This window comes from Nicotiana tabacum, chromosome 21, assembly GCF_000715075.1.
Source record: "Nicotiana tabacum cultivar K326 chromosome 21, ASM71507v2, whole genome shotgun sequence".
NCBI classification, from domain to species: domain Eukaryota; kingdom Viridiplantae; phylum Streptophyta; class Magnoliopsida; order Solanales; family Solanaceae; genus Nicotiana; species Nicotiana tabacum.
In genome coordinates, this window is record NC_134100.1 from 38,166,223 (window position 1) to 38,186,671 (window position 20,449).

At 37.1% G+C, this 20,449-nt stretch overlaps 1 protein-coding gene across 3 annotated transcripts; it reads right to left on the bottom strand.

Annotated features, from left to right (window-relative positions):
• Positions 1-6,161: 6,161 nt before the first annotated feature.
• Positions 6,162-13,887, bottom strand: LOC107784672 (protein DEFECTIVE IN MERISTEM SILENCING 3-like). Of its 3 annotated transcripts, none has more exons than XM_016605828.2 (8): positions 13,744-13,887; positions 11,974-12,105; positions 11,682-11,796; positions 11,256-11,493; positions 10,015-10,206; positions 9,604-9,924; positions 8,732-8,954; positions 6,162-6,568 (listed from the first exon to the last, which is right to left on the bottom strand). In XM_016605828.2, exons 1-8 carry the CDS (start codon positions 13,768-13,770, stop codon positions 6,530-6,532), a joined length of 1,287 nt encoding a protein of 428 aa, XP_016461314.1. In that variant the 5' UTR covers positions 13,771-13,887; the 3' UTR covers positions 6,162-6,529. The 3 variants fall into 3 exon arrangements, with proteins under 3 accessions (XP_016461314.1, XP_016461315.1, XP_016461316.2); XM_016605829.2 differs by having other exon boundaries at positions 6,162-6,573; XM_016605830.2 differs by lacking the exon at positions 13,744-13,887 and having other exon boundaries at positions 11,682-11,815; positions 11,974-12,107.
• Positions 13,888-20,449: the final 6,562 nt, after the last annotated feature.

Sequence of the window (20,449 nt, forward strand, 5' to 3'; positions counted from 1 at the left end):
AGATTAGTGCATCAGATGTCCCTAAGACAGCTTTTCGGACTTGGTACGGGCATTATGAGTTCCTAGTGATGTCATTTGTTTTGACAAATTCCCCATCAGCATTTATGGATTTGATGAATTGGGTATTTAAGCCCTATTGGAATTTTTTTGTGATCGTCTTCATTGATGATATCTTGATCTACTCTCGCAGTCGAGAGGAGTATGAGCAGCATCTTCGGGTGGTACTTCAGACCCTGAGAGATAGTCAGTTGTACGCCAAGTTTTCAAAGTGTGAGTTTTGGTTAGACTCGGTTGCCTTTTTGGGGGCATTTTGTTTCTATCGAGGGCATTAAAGTGGATCCTAAGAAGATTGAGATAGTTCAGAACTGGCCTAGACCTAATTCAGCTATAGAGATTCGGAGCTTCCTGGGTTTGGTGGGTCATTATCGCCGGTTCGTTGAGGGGTTTTCATCCATCGCAACCTTATTCACTAGATTGACCCAGAAGGGTGCCCCATTCAGGTGGTCTAATGAGTGTGAGTTGAGCTTTCAGATGCTCAAGACTGCATTGACTACAGCTCCGGTGTTGGTATTACCCATGGGTTTGGGATCCTATACTGTGTATTGTGATGCATCGCGTATTGGGCTTGATGCAGTATTGATGCAGGATAGCAGAGTGATTGCACACGTGTCTCGACAGTTGAAAGTTCATGAGAAGAATTACCTTGTTCATAACTTAGAATTAGCGGAGATTGTCCATGCATTGAATATTTGGAGGCATTACCTCCATAGCGTGTCGTGTGAGGTATTCACAGATCATCGGAGTCTGTAGTACTTGTTTAAGCAAAAGGATCTCAACTTGAGGCGGCGGAGGTGGTTAGAGCTGTTAAAAGACTATGATATCACCATTTTGTATCATCTCGGGAAGGCCAATGTGGTGGCCGATGCCTTGAATAGAAAGGTTGTGAGTATCGGTAACCTTGCATATATTTCAGTTGGTGAGAGATAGCTAGCATCAGATGTTCAGGCCTTGGCCAATTAGTTCGTGAGGTTAGATGTTTCAAAGCCTATTCGAGTTCTTGCTTGCACCATTTCTCGGTCTTCTTTGTACGAGCGCATCAGAGAGCATCAGTATGACGACCCCCATTTGCTTGTCCTTAAGGACATGGTGCAGCACGGTGATGCCAAGAAGGTTTCTATTGGAGATGATGGGGTGTTACGGATGCAGGGTCAGATTTGTGTGCCCAATGTGGATGGGCTTCGTGAGTTGATTCTTGAGGAGGCCCACAGTTCGTGGTATTATATCCATCCGGGTGCCGCCAAGATGTATCAGGATTTGAGGCATCATTATTGGTGAAGAATAATGAAGAAAGATAGAGTTGTGCATGTGGCTCGGTGTTTGAATTGCCAGCAGGTAAAGTACGAGCATCAGAGGCCTAGTGGTTTACTTCAGAGGCTTGAGATTTCTGAGTGGAAGTGGGAGCGTATTACCATGGATTTCGTTGTTGGGCTCCCATGGACTTAGAAGAAATTTGACGTTGTATGGATGATTGTGGATAGGTTGACCAAATCGGCATATTTCATTCCGGTGGCAGTTACCTATTCTTTAGAGCGGTTGGCTAAGATCTATATCTACGAGATTGTTCGTCTTTACGGTGTGCCAGTGTCCATTATTTTTGATCGGGGCACGCAGTTCACATCGCATTTTTGGAGGGCCGTACAGTGTGAGTTTGGCACGCGGGTTGAGTTGAGTACAGCATTTCACCCCCAGATGGACGGGCAGTCCAAGCACACCATTCAGATATTGGCGGATATGCTTCGTGCCTGTGTTATGGATTTCGGGGGTTCTTGGGATCAGTTCTTACTGCTTGTGGAGTTTGCCTACAACAACAGCTACCAATCGAGTATTCAGATGGCTCCTTATGAGGCCCTATATGGGAGGCGGTGTCGTTCGCTAGTTGGTTGGTTTGAGCCGGGAAAGCTCGAATGTTGGGCACCGATTTGGTACAGGATGCCTTGGAAAAGGTCAAGATAATTCATGATCAACTTCGTACGGCGCAGTCTAGGCAGAAGAGTTATACCAATCGGAGAGTTTGTGACGTTGCATTCATGGTTGGAGAGAGAGTATTGCTCCGGGTTTCACCCATGAAGGGTGTGATAAGGTTCGGGAAGAAGGGCAAGTTGAGCCCTAGGTATATCGGACCCTTTGAGATCCTTGAGAGACTTGGTGAGGGGTCCTACAAGCTTGTATTTCCACCTAGCTTATCAGCATTCCACTCGGTGTTCCATGTGTCCATGCTTCGGAAATATCACGATGATTTGTCCCATGTACTAGATTTCAACTCAGTCCAATTGGACAAGGATCAATTACTTAAGAGGAGTTGGTGGCCGTTCTAGCCCGACAGGTTCGGAAGTTGAGGTCTAGGAGTTATCCTTCAGTTAGAGTGCACTGGAGAGGTCAACCGGTCGAAGCATCTATGTGGGAGTCCGAGGCCGATATGGGGAGTAGATACCCACAACTTTTCACCAATCCAGGTACCTTTCTATGTCCATTCGAGGACAAACGTTTGTTTAAGAGGTGAAAAATATGATGACCAGATAAGTCATTTTGAGTATTAGCTCTTAATTTTGTGTTTCGAGACCTCCGTTAGCTTTGTTTGATATTTCTTCGTTTGCGTGCGTGGTCCGTGTTACTATTTGAAAAGCTTTTATGTGAAAATTTGAAGAAAATATGATTTTTAACTTTAAAAACAACTCGAGTTGACCACGGTCAACATTTTGTGAAATGAACTCGGATCGGTGTTTTGATAATTCTGGTAGGCCCGTATTGTGATTTTGGACTTGGGTGTATGCTCGGAATTGAAATTGGATCTCCTTAAATTGATTTGACTCATTTTACCGAAAACAAGCATTTTGAAAGTTTGAAAATTTACTAAGTTTGACCGTAAGTTGACTTCTTAGCTAACGGGTTCGGATTTTGATAGTGAAATTTGGAATGAGTCAGTATCTCTATTTGAAACTTGTCTGCAATATTTGGGGTAATTCAGAATTGATTTGACATTATTCGGATGCTTAGATGTGATTCTAGTGTTCTTGAGTTTTACTTTGAAATTTCATTCGTTTCGAGGATTGATTTGTAGATTTAGATGTTATTTTGGTGATTTTATTGCGCGAGCAAGTTCGTATGATGTTATTACACTTGTGTGCATGTTTGGTTTGGAGCCCGAGGGGCTCGGGTGAGTTTCAGACGTGCTTCGGATGAGTTTTGCTAGTGTGAAGATTGCTGGTGCAATTCCAGCTCTGGTGTCTGCTGCAAATCTAGTATTTGCGAGGGCTCGCAATTGCGAGCCTCGCTTTTGCGAACAAGAGTTTCATTTGCGAGCAGGGCCTGGGATTGGGTAACCTCGCATATGCGAGGAAATGGTTTGCAATTGTGAACAGCTCAGGATCGCATTTGTGATCACTTGGTCGCATTTGCGATGCCTGGAAAAACAGTATACCTTTGCAATTGCGAAGATGCTGGTCGCATTTGCGATCATTTTGTCGCATTTGCGACTTCTGTGGCTCTGAGGCAAGGTTCGCATTTGCGACCCTTGTCTCGCATTTGCGGTGTTCGCAATTGCGACACTTGCAGCTGGGTAAAAGAGGGAGAAAATGAGACTTAGCTCATTTCACACTATTTCTCAACCCTAAAAACTCTAGAGGCGATTTTTCAAGAGAGATTTCTTCCCAAATTCGTTGGTAAGTGACTTTAATCCATTTTCTTTCAATTACCCATTACATTTCATGAGATTTCAACATCAAATTTAGGATTTCCATGGTAGAAACTAGGGATTTGAGTAGAATTGGGGGGTTTTGTAAAATTGAGATTTAGACCTCGAATTGAGGTCGAATTTCGAAATAAATCACATAAACGGGCTCGGGGGTGAATGGGTAATCGGGTTTTGGTCTGAACTCAAGTTTTGACCAAGCGGGCCCGAGGTTGACTTTTGTTGACTTATTCAAAAATGATCAAAATTTAACATCTTTCATTTGCGGGTAGTTTCTAAAGCTTATTTTGAATCAAATGGTCAATAATTTGCTAGATTTGGTTGGTTTGAAGGCTTGTTCAAAAGGCAAGGTCGTGGTTGATTGACTGCTTGAGTTGCGGAGTGAGGCAAGTGTTGGGTCTAACCTTAATTTGAGGGAATTAGGGAATCCTGAACTACATGTTATGTGAATTATGTGGGAAACGGCGTATATGCAAGGTGACAAGTGTATATGCGTCGTCATGATACTTCCTTCCATGTTTTCGTTACTTCATGATGTATCTTGTTTCCTGCCTTAACTACTATATGCTTTATTGACTTCCATGCCATAATTGTTACTTGTCATTTAGTTGTTCTTGTATTAAATTGTCCATCCCTTCCATAATTCCAAGCTTATTTGCTACTTATCTCTACTTGCTTTACTTGCATATCTAAATTTTCATGTCTTACTTGCCTTATAGTTTTGTAATATTTGTTGCTTTCTATAACATGGTTTCCTTGTATGAGTTGTCCAATTAATAGATATCGATGAGTTGGTAAGGTTGAGACATTCGAATTATTAGAGATTCTTCACTGCCTCGTACATTTACTCATCTGATGTGGAAATTCTTGTAAATTTTGGTTGTTGAATTGCTATTGTTGATTGACATTGTTTGGGAAGTGGGTTACACGTCGCAACGGAAATCGAAAGGTAATGAATTGAAATGGCGGAATAAGGACGGATTATGATATTGACAGATGATGATATGGTGGGATCGGGTTGCTTGCAACGGATTGTATATGTTGTATTTGTTTGTGACTGTTTGATTTGCCTCGGTATTTTGAGATGAGTTTATGAGACTTGTTATTTTGGGCTCTCTGGTAGTTGGATTTCGAGTTCGTTTTTATGAGTCAACTGCTTTACTTTCATTTCATGCCTTTCCTGTTATTATTATTATTGCATACAGGTTATTGTAAGTGACCCGCCTTAGCCTCGTCACTACTTCATCGAGGTTAGGCTCGACACTTACAGAGTACATGGGGTCAGTTGTACTCATACTACACTATGTACTTCTTGTGCAGATACCTGAGTGGGTCCCAGCGGTGCTGAGTGAGATTGCCCGGATCCAGCTATCAGTGGAGACTTGAGGTATAACTGCACGGCGTCCGCAGCCCTGAAGTCCCCTTCTATGTCATCTTAGCTGTTTATTTTGATTCAGACAGTTATGTTTTATTCAGACCATTATCTGTAGTGCTCTAGATGCTCATGTATTCGTGACACCAGTTTCTGGGATTGTATTTGGATTACGTCATTTATTAGTTTATCACCCTGTTTCAGACTATTCTGTTTCATTGTTATTATTTGATTTGAATTGTTAAAAATGGTTAATAATTATAGCTAACGTTGACTTGCCTAGCAAGTGAAATATTAGGCGTCATCACAGTTCCGAGGGTGAAAATTCCGGATCGTGACAAAAGGTATACAAAACTATTTGACTCTCCATTTTGTATAGTCAACACTTGGAAGCTGGTGTTATAACTATTGATATTTGGTAAAATTGGACTGACATACTGATCAAACGTTGTTATGTACCAAGTTTATCTGAAATTTTACTTAAAGTAATAGCTCCAATTTTGTAGTTAGATTAATATTTCTTAAAAAAGAATCTAAAGATACAACTATTTCCTTCTAGCATAAGCTGTTTGTCTCTCTTTAATGTGGTGTTGATCCTTTTTATGTTATTTCTTCTTGTACTTTTGGAGGGGCATCTTGAAAAATATTCAAATACATGTACAGTTCTGTAGAACATTTATCTTATCCCCCTACCGACGATTATAGGGACATCCACGCAGCTAATCTCCATTATTAACTGAGTGCCTGCCCTCGGAAGAAGTCATTTGAGTGAGGCTCCACAATCCCAATTTAACTCCTCAAGCCCTTTCTCCTTCCCCTTTACCTCATCACCTATGCCAAGCCCACATGTTTTCTTGCTTGTAGATTACCAGAATGTCTTTGGCAAATATATTCTTGCTGGGAAATTCTAATCTACACTTGCCCATAAATGTGCGCAACAGAGAATTTACCCATAAAACGCCGTTTTCACCTAAAATTATGTTTCCTGGGACTGCTAGTGGACCAGTTGGCCTTTACACAAACACAAAATGATGAATCTGATTCCAGTATACCAGCTATTTCAAAAATTTCAAGGCGCACTAGTTGAAAATTTTGTTTGTTGGATCAAAATCCATTTCCAGCTTCAGTTGTAACTGAAATCTGTAATACTACCACAAGATGTACAGTTAACAACACATTCTACAACTTGGTACAAGTTCAAACATGAGAGACAAGAAAGGACGGTCCTTGGACCTCTTCTCGTAATTGTCCCTTTGACTAACAAATTGTGTATCTAAGTTTGTTACATGCCTGAAATTGACCTAAAAAGGAATCAGAAATTCATGAGACTGCATATGTAATTCTATTATTGATTTACTGATAGAGCTTCTTGTCCAATACCGAAACAGCTCTAAGGGGTTTCCATCAAATCATGATATCAGGGTCAAGCGCTCCCCTCCTGCTTGAAGCTGTGCTGCATATACATGGAAACAATATGTCATACACAAATAGGAATATTTTAGAAGTACTTTTTATAGAAAGCTTGACAAGCCTGAAAGGTATACTCCTGTCAAAGAGAAATGCCTTCATAATTTGACATCGTGAAACTTCATGTAGTCTCTCGTCATTAACAATATCGGCAAGCCTCTGACGCTCTATTATGTCTTCAATCATTTTATTTAATATCTTTGTATTCCCCATTTTCTATCCAGGAAAAAGAAAAGGTGACATAGCATGGTAATAAGCTACTATGGGATAATTAACGTCTATAATCACCAGATTTAGAATACTGTAGGAACCCAAGGGTACTTTCTTCAACAACCATTTTCTTTTTTTTTTTAGGTTCAACGGACCGCCTGCTGCTTCATCTAGGAAAAATATTAAGCTCGGGTCCTATAATTTTCCTGATTATTCTATTGCATAAAGGGAAGACAGAAATATACGAGATCATATCTTCACAATGCTTGTAGAGGCGTAGAGTTTCCAAGGCAAGAGGCACTTTTTCACCTGTCACTGCCAGTTTAACTATCTGCTCCACTATTTCCTCCTTCAAGGTGTGATAAATGTGCCTTTGGCTGTCTCTTGAGAAAAGCACTTTGTGGATCCAAATTTCCATTTTGTACTTTCTAACGGAACCAAACTTGCTCTATTTGGAGGATTGCACCGTTGGATAGGTAAAACATTTGGTTTGACACAACCTGAAACTTCCGCGCATATTTATTTTCATTATCTAATCTCTTCTCCTTTCTTTCAGATGTTATGATAGACCAGAATTTATATTTCTAATACTTGCAAAAGATTCTTCCCAAGCACTGCAGATATCTTGCCTACAATAGGACTTCCTCGCTAATATTGCTACTTGAAAACTCCAAATACACACCAAAACTTACAAATATTAGAAGCCTGGTTTATTTGTTATCTAATATTCCCTACAGATTATGGTTAATTGTACTCTTTTGTTTTCCTTCTGGTGTAAAGAGGAGCTTGTAAATGAAGCAAAATCATTAATTAGCCTCTAAGAATCCCTACAAGATTAGAAAGGGATCTTATTTTGGTTTTTTGTTCACCTGTACATATCTCAGCATTATTCTTGTCTGCATATTCAATATAATTACCATTTCTCCAAAAAAACAGTTCCCTACAAGCTTGAAACAGAGCTTACTGCATTTTCTTGAAGAGCTTTAATATAAACAGCTGTCTTCGAAAGTGCTAGAATACTCTACAAATACTTCAAGAGCTGAGAGTTTAGATGATATATAGGACAATTCATAAATATCACATGCTCAGTGTAAAATAGAGTAGAATTTTTAAAATTAAAAGCAAACAGCAGAACTGGTATCAGCAAAGACTACGTGAGAGACATCTTTGCTTCGTCCAACCAAAAACCATTTTGCTGTTTCCCGTGAAACCATCAAAGTCAAAATCCACCAGCATTTTAGCATTCCTGATTTCTAGATCTTTAGATTGCGTAAACAAAATAATCATAACTGACATAATGAAAGAAGGTGCACACTAAGAAGTTTCCAGGAAAAAAAGAAACACCTCTCATGTTCTCTCCATGCAGAAGTCTCAGCTAGGAAGAATAATACTAAGGGATCGTTTGGTTCTCATATTAGTTATGTGAAAATTGTAACTGTCTATGTGGTAATTAACAATGAAGAGATTGCATTTTTGTCTTTAAATAGTTTAATCTCCACATTTCCAGAACACATATTCTTATTCCACATTCCATGCTGTATAAAATAATGCATACATTCCCATATAACTTAATGCTAGTACTTATTTAGTTCCGTCAACCAAACACTGCTTTAGTTGTACAGCAATTATTTTTTCTTATGCGACCAACCAAACACTATATCATTTTGTATACGATTTATAGTGGGATTAGTTGTTCCAACACAATCAACAAAATGCCCCCGAGTGTTCGCAGTTATCAAAAGTTACTTTCAATCAACTAAAGCTGGATCCTTCATGGACAATGATGATCAAGTTAAAAATGTCCCACGATTTTTACCAGAATCAACTCAGAGATAACTGACTTCATCGTCTGCTTACTATTAGCAACACAAACTGTTCAGAATTAATCAATGACCAGCATATTGCTAGCCGAGTAAGCTACTCTTTGTCATTACCTGTCTTGTGTAAGATGAGTTTTGTGCAAGAAACTTCAAATACTCTTGCTTCTTTATACCAAAGTTGAACCTTGCATGATCTAGCAATGCTTGTTCTCTCTGCATATCTTCTACAGTTCTTTCCTTTTTCCACTTCATCTCCTTTATCTGTCTTTCAATTTCAAAGTAGTCCTGCGGCAAATTTGACTTTGCAAAGCTCTTTGGAAATTTCAAATCAACTTCCCTTTTACCAAAGAATACAAAAGAAAGACATAAACCCAACTCAGATTCAGAATATATAATTTCATGATGACTTAGTTATGCTATTCCTGGTATATAAACCTAAGAGGAAATACATTCTGCCAAAGAGAGCCCAAGAGAAGATAATTGACAGAAAAGATTGTGAATTTAATGTCATGTCCAGTCCCTGAAAATCTCATGGCCTAGTCTTTCTTTCACAAAAGGATATTCTAGAGTTGTAATGGAAGTCGCTCAAATTCATATATCTTACCATAGGGTTATCTTTCTTGATTAAATTATATTATATACTATGGTCTCTTTTTGATATTTGGATGAAGAATTCACTGATAAATGGTGGGCATATCATTATGAAATAAAAATACAATAGACAAACAAATTGATAAAGACAGTTTTGTAGCTTCCTTGCTGTTTATGCATTAAATGACAGACGAGCATATTTTTGGGACCACAGGAGACAGATTGTAAGAGGAAGTTCATAAAGGCTGTACAGCTGAACTCACGAAGTTGAAGCTACACGCACATTAGCACATAAGCATAAACAGAAACAGCACCAGCTTCAGAAAATAGAAATAAATTGTTTTCTGTAGTTTCAGAAATACAGAGATATAACAATTTAAAACAAGCTTCTTTACCTATTGCCCAGGGCAAACACATTGTTATGCTTTATTATTCCTCCATCCAAAGATATGGCTCCATCTCTAATACAAGGGAGAGCCTGTAACATATCTGCTCTTGTTCTATATACGTGCAAGCGTGAAAACAGGTTATAGAAGAGAGTCTCTCTTAGACCGTAACCACTGCTTGTAGCACAATATAAGTTCACACTGTCTATATTGACCATATTCACAGCAAAGCCAAGAAAACCAGGTGGAGATTCCCCATTGGGTAATCTTGGCTTCAAAATATTAAGCCTCCTTTGAGGTTCGTCAGCTATGAACTCACCGCCATATGGTCTAAAAATGAACCAAAAGAAGGAAAGTGATCAAAGGCATGTCAAAAGAGAAGCATCAGTTTTTTCAAGAAACATAATCTTGATCTCAAACCTTAAGTTTTCAAGACAGATAACAAGAAATCGGCCATCCAAAGACCTCCCAATAGAAGATCCAAGTCCATGAAGACCAGAAGTCTTGTTTATATAGCCTTCCTTATTGTATGTTTCCAGTGCTTTGATACCATCATATGTCTTGCACACGATTGCTAGCATAGTCTCAAGTCCCAAATAATCTGAGAGAAGCCTGGATTTCAGAGATCAAATATACATGTCAGCCATAATACAGAACAAGCTGCCATTATTTGCCCTACTTGAAATTGCATGCTTCTCAACTTCTCATATCGTCACAACTAGTTCAAACAGAAAGAAATTCATGTTTTTGTATGTTCTTTGAGACTATAGAGATATGAAGAAACACAGTGACAAGTTTGGTATGCACAAACACATTTTACATCTAAAAATAAATGTGAATCCGCTCATGACAAAGAGTTGAGAACTGCAGTGGCCTAGAATAGATGCACTAAATATCTAAGGACAATTTGTTCCATTATCTCATTCCAATCCATTCTTGACCTCATAATCTCTCCAGAAATTACTATGAAAAGACTCGATTATAAGAGAAAATATGAGGAACAAAAGAAGTTACTCAACACTCAAATCCCACAAACACTAGAACCTTCAACTCATTGAATCATATTGGTTTTTGATTAGTTAGGAATGGGAATGTCTTTTCACCATTAGTAATGCAGGAGCAAGAAGATGAGGAAGATGAACAAACATCATGGGATGCAAATTTCAATATTTAAGAGATGAAACTAACATAGAACACCACAATATATTATCTTGCTTGTTGAAGTAAAAACCTTTCTACAACCCACCCGACTTCTGCACACAATTATATTAAGTATATCTCTAATCAATTTTTTCTATGGTAGTATTGTTGTTTATAGTTATTGTTTTTACATCTATTTTTCTATTTCTTACGATGCTTTTAATATTTTTTATCTTCTATTGCTGTCACTGACCTATTGTCTATTGTTTATTTTTCTTCTTCTCGAGCCCCTCTAGGATACTCTCTACCTTCCCCAGACCCCACTTGTGGGATTATACTGGGTTGTTGTTGTTGTCTAGTCAATTTGAATATCAGCTAGCAACATGTCGTCATCCTGATTGTGATAGAAAGAATAGGTGCTACAATTTTTAGGATATGGCTGAAGAAAACTGGGAAAACTGCAATGTAGCTAAATTATTGCAGAAAAGGCAAGCAAATACATTAATTGAAATAAAATTAACCTGCTAAGATTGTCATCATCAACTTTCCCAAGCATAGCAACAATTCCCAGAACATCCTTCGTCAAAGGAAGATGAGAAGCTTGAGTTCCATGACGAGTTTTTAGTTGGCACCAGATGCCAGCTGCAGATTTCTCATATCTTAAGATTTGTTCAATTGTCTCCTGCTCACTCAATACATGGGAAAGTTCCTCATTTTCAGGACCAGATTCACTCTCTGTCTGATACTTGCCAAGAGCGACTACAGTACCCACAAACAGGAAATGTGAAACAGAGATCTTGATATTGTAGTTTTCTCATGTTAAACTTAGCTTGCATAAAAACAAAGGGTAAATGCATTGATTAAGGGACACCCACTGATTCAACAAAAATAACTAGAATGACCATCCATATCTAATTACTAGCTAAACTTAAGTAAAAGGAAGGTACCTTGCATATCTAAGATCGAATTATCCAACCCATTCTTTTGAGTCTTCAGGAATTTGATATTCTCTTCGTGTTGTTTAATTTTTAGACCCATTTCATGCACAACATCCTCAAGTTTCTGCAGTATATAGCTGGTACTGATTGGTTTTGCACAATATTAAAAATGTGGTAAATCTCAAGTAACAGTTGTAAACGGGTATCCATTAATCACAAGCACTCACTAATTTTACATATTACATTTCCTGCAAGATAAAAAAATACAACTTGTGCAAATTTCATGCATAATGTTAACAACCTTGGAGTTGTAGATAGTTGCCTCAGCCGTTCCATTTTGCATTGTGTCCCTCGCAAAAGAGTAGTAATCAGCCTGACCTCCTTGACTGAACCTCGGCTCATGCACAACTATAGGATTAGCATTGATTGGCAACTGAAAAAAAAATAATAACAAAATCTGCTATCAAAGCTTATCCAGGAAAAACTACAAAATGATGTAATCAGTAGCTCCCAGATTACCTACCACACTAAGTGTTGAAGTAACTAATAAATTGTAAATTGTAGCAAACTTTCATACCTTTTTTTTTTTCATTTTAAATTGAAGACGACTGGAGTTACCTCCTGATGATAGAGGTTGATATGCAGATTATATATATTCTACAAGTGCAAATCAAAAGTTTACGCAGCCCATATGCTATAGAAAAAGGAGAATCTAGTCTGAGGCTGTAGATGTAAAAATTCCACATTTTAGGAATTTCAGACCACTTGATCAAACGTTAGGAAATTGAAAAGAAACTTGTTTTACTTTGCTGACTAGTTTACATATTTGATGTCAAGCATAATTAGCTTAGTCCTGAAAGCTAAGTCCTTTCAGGTTGTAGGTATGTAATTGCAATAGGGAGGATTAAAAGGCACTGCCATTGTAAAAACTGGCTATACATCATTATGGTCTCAACTGTTTCAAACAGTACGAGAAAATAAAAGATTTAAAAAAAATAAAAAATAGTCCCAGGATCCTGAGATTTTACGTAGTCATTTGGCATGCAACGTTATACCGACAGACCAACATTCAACCACGAAGTCTCGCCTTGTAACATCCACAGCAAGTAGGCTAAAGCCAACCACCACCATCGCGTCATCTATTCAAGAAGCCAAGTGATGATCACCCCCCACCCGCCACACTCTTATTTTGTACCATAAAATATTAGACCAAGTACTACCAGTATACTAGAAAGAATAAAAAGAATAAAAAGGAAATACTCGAGGTAGGAATAAACAGTATTCTGAAGTATCTATTAAAGAGTCCTCGAGTATAAATTGGCCAAAACTTTTCCAGCGCAAAATCTTGGAATTCCAGTCCCATCTTATGCCGGCACCTGGCACTAACCAGAAAAAGAAATAGCTCAATTAAAATATGAGGACCTAATTTTGAACCCTTCACGTTCTCGGATCCTGACTACAAGAAGCAGCAAATTACAGCTGTTCTCTGGAATGCAGTTGTTAACACTAAGTTTGAGGAAGCTTTTCTTCTTTATCACCTTTATCTTGCTCTCTTACTAAGTAAAAAATCTAACAAATGCAACCATCTTGTGCATCAACGGTCAAGTACTTTTTGAAACTTAACAGTCCCTCTGTGCAAAAAAGAATGGCACTTTACTGTCGGTAGACACACAATTTTATCTTTGACTACAATTTTGTTAAATCTTTATTTAAAATATAACTGGTCCAAATGGAAAGAAATGGATATCAAGGATTCGTATAGCTGATGCCTACTAGCTTTGAATTGAAGCGTAGCTCTTTTTTAATTCAAGAGTTGGAGGGTCCTTTAATTTCGCCCAAATGTTCTCAAGGAAGTAACTAAAAAGGCATCGAACTTCAACGGAGAAACATATACATGCATGACATCATTTCCACTGTCTATTAGTATAATTAAGTGTTTCTCGGAGTTTTTAAGCCTTACCCGCGTATCTATGAGAGAATTGAGTGTTAGCAAGAGAAACAGTGTTAACAAGATATTTGACTCGACGAGCAGGAGATGAATCCGGAGCGAGATAAAGAAAAGGAATAGTACCTTCACTTTCTCGTCGTTTATCGACATTCACCGTTGTTGCAGTTGATCGCCGGCGGTGAGCAGGGATCGTCGGAGACTCCAGGCGGAGGAAACGGGCAATGGGAGTGAGCAACGCACATGTCGTGACAGTAAAATGAACTTATATAGGGCTTTGCCGAGTGAGTGAAAACACTCAAAATTATTTAATGTTATAAAACAAAGACCTAAAATTGATATTTTTATTTCTCTATTTACAGAAGAAACTAAGTTGTTGTGTAAGCTGCTACTACAAGCTGCTTGTAAGCTGCTACTGTATCAGATATAGATAATCTTCTACCAGAGGTAATATTTATCCATAACGGAGTACCGAAAGGATAAGCTTCTTCAGGAGGCTTATTTCCAATACAGTACTAAATATATAAACATATTTACGGCGGAGTCCCATATGGATAAACTTCTTCAGGAAGCTTACTTACAACGGAGTACTAAATGAACATCCATAATATAATATATTTATAACATTCCCCCTTGGATGTTCATTAAAAGATATTGTGCCTCGTTAAAACCTTACTAGGAAAAACCCAGTGAAAAAAATACTAGTGAAGGAAAAAGAGTACACATATTTAGTAATACGCAATTCTAGCTACCTTATTAAAAATCTTATAAGAAAAATCACATGGGAAAAAACTTAGTAAGGAAAAAAGAGTACAACGCGTATTTCACTCCCCCTAATGAAAACCTTGATCCAAATATTTGAGTCTCCGCATTCCAATCTTGTATACCATCTTCTTAAAAGTTGAAGTTGGCAAAGTGAACAAATCTGTTGGATTGTCAATTGAACGGATTTATTGCACACCGATGTCACCATTTTCTGAAGATCATGTGTGTAGAATAATTTTGGTGAAATATGTTTCGTTCTATCTCCTTTTATAAATCATCCCTTTAATTGGGCTATGCATGTAGCATTGTCTTCGTATAATATTGTGAATTTTTTATCACATTCCAACCCATATTTTTTTCGAATAAAATGAATCATTGATCTCAATCATATGCATCCCCTACTTGCTTCATGAATAACTATTATTTCAGCATGATTTGAAGAAGAAGTAGTAGTAATATATTGCTTTGTGAAGCGCCATGATATGACAGTACCTTCACATGTAAACACATACCCGATTTGAGATCAACTTTATGGGGATCAGATAAATAACTTGCATCTGCATAACCAATATGATCTGCACCACCTTTGTTAGCATTAGCAAGATACATAAGTGCACCAATTGCACTGAGATAGAGTATTTCAGGACCAAGGAGTTCTTCATCCTCTTCTGGAGGTTAGAACGGATCCTTATTCACTTCAAGTGATCGAACACCCATTTGGTGTACTTAATGGGTGCGCTTTGTCCATGTAAAAGCGTTTTAAGACCTTTTCTATATAGACATATTGATAGATAAAGATCTCGTCTGCTAAATATTCAATTTGCAGACTAAGACAAAGTTTTTCCCTTGGGAGCTCTTCTGGAGTTCCTATGAGATTTATGTCATTAACGTAAACAGCAAGTATAGCAAACTCTGATGCTGTTTTCTTTGTAAAAACGCATGGACAAATGCCATCATTTATATAACCTTCATTCATCAATTCAGTGAGGCGATTATACCACATGCGCCGTGATTGTTTTAAATCATACAAAGATTTTTGTAATCTGATTGATGAAATTTTCAAGACTTTGAATTATATGCTTCAAGCATTTTAAATCCTTCAGAGATCTTTATATAAATTTGATCAAATGAGTCATATAGGTTATGACTTGCATCTAAATGGCATGACATCTTCAGGTGTTTGGACTACAAGTCTGATCCTCACAATCTTTTATAATATCGTGCACTATATTATATCAAATATATCGTCAACGATCATTTTGTATCGGTTCGCAAGTGACATAACTTGTTAAAATCTCATCACTTTCTTTATTTTTAGGTACCTGAACTTCTTCTGGAGTTTCATGAAATGTTATGTCGTGGGCTTTTATAGAACTCATTTCCTCCTCATTATGATCATTTTGATCATTTGCTCCTATCCTTTTCAAGGATTGTTACCTTTGGAACCGATCGATTTACTACGCTTCATGCATGCAGTAAACTTTATCCTTTAGGGACTTTAATTTTAATAGGAGCATTTGTAGCTGAAATATGATATTTAATTTTGGATCAGCAAATGCTTCTGGCGTTTGACTTGAATTATCTTCTAAGTGAGGATCATATTAATGATAATTCGATTCATATAGCATATTTTTCAGTTGTTTATTCCATCCTCCAAATGTTAGAAAAACTAACACATATCCTCAATCATTTTTGGGAAACCTATCTTTGTGCATTGTGGTAGAGAAATTAATCATATACCATACATCAAAAGTTATTAAATAGTAAAAATATTTGGTTTCTGATCCTAAACCAATTGTGAGGGGAGGACTTATCATATTTTGTTGGTTTGATGCATACAAGTGTTGTTGTATGCAATTTAGAAAATCTTAGACCAACACATGAGGCTTTGTTCTCATAAGCAATAGTTTAGCCATTAATATGAGGCATTCAATACTAAACTAGCTTGGATATAAACCAGCATCATCAAGATGAACTATCTTGATTTCATAATCTGGAAATTATGTTCTTAATTGAGAAAGACAATTTCAAATGCCAAACTGCAAGTTGACAATAAACACACATGTAACCATATCATATATGCATCTATAAGTGGTTCACATGATAGGTGAATGAGCTCATATTCACCTTTTATATATTCCAGAATTCAGGGGTTTTAGTCCCAACTTTAGTTGGTATAATCAATTTATTATGAGAACAAGCAACACAAGAGAATTCTTGAAGAATCTTCTAGTTCTTCAGTATATGCTTATCTGAATTCTCAAATAGCTCATTTAAAAATGGCAAATGAAAACTTTCAAGTTTATCATGACATGTGCTATCTCTAAGTAAACTTCTAGTTTACTATGGCATAAAATTTTGCATCAGTAAACTTTTGATTTACTGTGGCTACTTTTGTATCAGTAAATTTTTAGTTTACAGTAGCTACTTTTGCCTCAGTAAAACTTCTGGTTTACTGTGACTGCTTTTGCATTAGTAAACTTCTGGTTTACTGTGATACATGATATAGTACAGATTGAAGAATAAGGCGGGTCATGTGATGACCCAAAATGTCATCTTTAAATTTAATAAGTAATTATGTATTCTAAGACCTTAAAAAGTACCATTTATTATTCCTCGACTTGCGTGCGCAGTCCGTACAATTTTACAGTAAAGTTTTTATGTGAAAAATGGATTAAAATAGGAAATAGAGCTTTAAAACTCAACTAAGTTGACTTTGGTCAACATTTTGAGCAAACGAACTCGGATCAGTATTTTAAAAATTTTAGTAGGTCTGTATCATGATTTGGGACTTGGACGTATGCTTGGAATCGAATTCCGAGGTCCTTAGCCCGAGTTATGGAATTTTGATAAAAAATTAAAAGCTTGAAAGCTTAATGATTTCTAAGAAATTATTGATGTTGGATTTATTGACTTCGGGTCCGTATTTTAGTTTCGGAGCTCGGTATAGGTCCACTATAATATTTATGATGTGTCTGTCAAATTTGGTGAGAATCGGAGTTAATTTGACGTGATTCGGATGTCTGGTTGTAAAAATATAAGTTTTAAAATTTTCTTGAAAACTTCCTTTGATTTGGTGTCTGATTCGTAGTTCTAGGTGTTATTTTGGCGATTCGATCGTGCGAGCAAGTTCGTATGATATTTTAGGACTTGGGTGCATGTTTGGTTTGGAGCCCCGAGGGCTCGGGTTGATTTCGGATGATTAACAGACCATTTTTGGACTTGGGAAAAACTGCAGAAATCTGCTTCTGGTATCCTTCTTCGCGTTCGCGAGAGGTGGCTCGCGTTCGCGAAGAAGAAACTGGAGGCAGGTGAAATTTACTCTTCGTGTTCGCGAAGAGGGGGACGCATTCGCGAAGGGAAGAGGGCAGTGTTCATCGCGAACGCGTGGAAGCGTTCGCGTTCGCGTAGAATGCGAGGCCTGGCCGGGCACCAAGCGTTAAAGCTTCGCGTTCGCATAGGGTGTATCGCGTTCGCGAAGGCCAAATTTGGCAAGGCTTCGCGTTCGCGACATTGCCTTTGCGTTCGCGAAGAGCAAAGTTTTGGCAGCACAAAAATGTGCTTCGCGAACGCGAGGCACTGACCGCGTTCGCGAAGGGTAAAAATTCGAGAAACAAAACTTAAGTTCTGGAAATGGGGTTTCGACCCATTTTCAATTCTTTCCCATTTTTGAGCTCGGGTAAAGTAATTTTTGGGCGATTTTCACGGAAAAACATTGGGGTAAGTATTCCTTATCCTATATTGATTATATTTCATGATTTCATACTCATTTATATCATGAATCCGTGAATTTATGGAAGAAAAATCATATTTTTATAAAATCTTCCAAAAATGAAATTTTAAGATTTGAAGGTCCATTTGACATCGGAATTGGATAATTTTTTTATGGTTGGACTTGTCTCGGAGCGGGTGTTCAGATTTTATGAGTTTTTTGGGATTTGAGACGTGGGTCCCACTGCCGAATATTTTAATAAATTTTAGATTTTTATCCGAAAAATTTATAAATTCATATGGAATTAATTCCTATGATTCGTATTGAATATATCGAATTGTTTGTGAATAGTTTTGAAGCTTTCGGAGGCAAATTTAAAATGAAAAGCTGTGGTTGAATAATTGATTAGAATTCGCAAAGCGAGGTAAGTGTCGGGGTTAACCTTGACTTGAGGGAATAGAACCCTTAAATTATTTGTTATATGAATTGCATGTGAACGACGTATAGGCGAGGTGACGAGTGTCTATACGTCATCAAATTAATTGTTTGCCTGCTTACTTGAAAAATCATAAATTATTTTTAATCATAAATTAATTATTCTAATAATTGTTTCTCTCTTATTCTTTGTCAAAATATTAATTCTTGAATTCCTGCATTAATTGTTACATGATATTTGAATTATGTGTTTTAATTGTTATTTGACATTTAGCATATTAAATATTAAACTGCCTATTTCCTCCCTGATTTCTATAATAAATTGCTAATTGTCATTGTTTGTTTTATAATTAAATTATAATTGTTGTATGCTTGTTGTCTTATGATTTTATATTAATTGTTGCGTTTATTGGGGAATTTCTTCTATAAGAATTGATTGAAATGGAAATATTGGAGGATCGGGTTGCACGCCGCAACAGACTTATTAAAAGTTAACACTGGAGGATCGGGTTGCACGCCGCAACAGACTTGTTAAAAAGTTAATATTGGAGGATCGGGTTGCACGCCGCAACAGACTTATTAAAAGTCAATATTGGGGGATCGGATTGCACGCCGCAATAGACTTAATGAAAAGTCAATATTGGGGGGATCGGATTGCACGCCGCAACAGACTTATTTAAAAGTCTATATATATACTTGATCGAAATAAATATATAACAGAATTGAATGTGAATATATTGTGAAAGCGGGTTGCCCGCTGCAACAGAATTAATGGAAATGATAATTGGTTATGACTGCTGAGTTGCTTTCAATTATTATAAATGAATTACCTGATTTATTTCTATTATTGTTGTTGTTACTAATATTGCGTACAGGTTAATGTAAGTGAACCGCCTTAGCCTCGTCACTACTTCGTCGAGGTTAGGCTCAGCACTTACCAGTACATGTGGTCGGTTGTACTGATACTACACTCTGCACTTCTTGTGTAGATTTTGGAGTTGGTCCCAGCGACGTACCATAGACTTGCTCGGATTTCAGCTACCAGAGGAGACTTGAGGTATAACTGCATGGCGTCCGCAGTTCTGAAGTCCCCGTCTATTTTACTTTAGCTGTGTGTTTATTCTCAGACATCTTTATTTTATTCAGACCTTATTTGTATTTATTCTAGAAGCTCGTGTACTTGTGACACCAATTCTGGGATGGTATTTAGACACCATTGTTTTTATGAATTATTCACTATATTTCAAACTTTGCTTCCGTTTTTGTTTCCTTGATTATTAATAATTTAAAAATTATTTAAAAATTGATTAATATTATTCTAACATTGGCTTGCCTAGCAAGTGAAATGTTAGGCGCCATCACGGTGCGAAGGAGGGAATTTTGGGTCGTGACAGGTCACTTCTCACATACATATTATTTTACCCCCTGCGATTGTGGAAACATGAAGATTTTCAATTTTCCAATCATTTGTAGTCTCAATATGATAGCCATTTGTATTAGTAAACTTCAAGTTTACTACAACATATGTTTTGACCATAATCATATAATCTGAATGACATATTTGTATATAAGCTCTTCGAGAGCCTTCATTTATTATCTACAATCTAATATTATTTGAACACTACTTGTTTATGTGTCTTTTAGACAAACAGTTAGCTCTTCGGGAGCTTTTGATAAATTTTGTACTACCAAATATTGCTCAGACACTTCTGGTGTCATGAGAGAAAATCATAATCAAATGAACAATATAATGTCAATTCTAAATTTATAAATAACGAAAATTAAGAATTTTAGTATTTCTACCACTAATTTTGTGACAAATGTCTCCTTCAAGGAGAAATACCATTAACATCTGGATATTTTGTATCAATGCGACAACCACATAGTTATTGCATCCTTTAAGGAAAGATACATGAGTTG

Coding starts and splice junctions, on each gene's coding strand:
- LOC107784672 (XM_016605828.2), bottom strand. CDS start 13,770: ATGTCGATAAACGACGAGAAAGTGAAG. Junction 11,494..11,681: donor TTCGATCTTAGATATGCAAG/GTACCTTCCTTT, acceptor TGGGTACTGTAG/TCGCTCTTGGCAAGTATCAG. Junction 9,925..10,014: donor ATCTGTCTTGAAAACTTAAG/GTTTGAGATCAA, acceptor GTTCATTTTTAG/ACCATATGGCGGTGAGTTCA.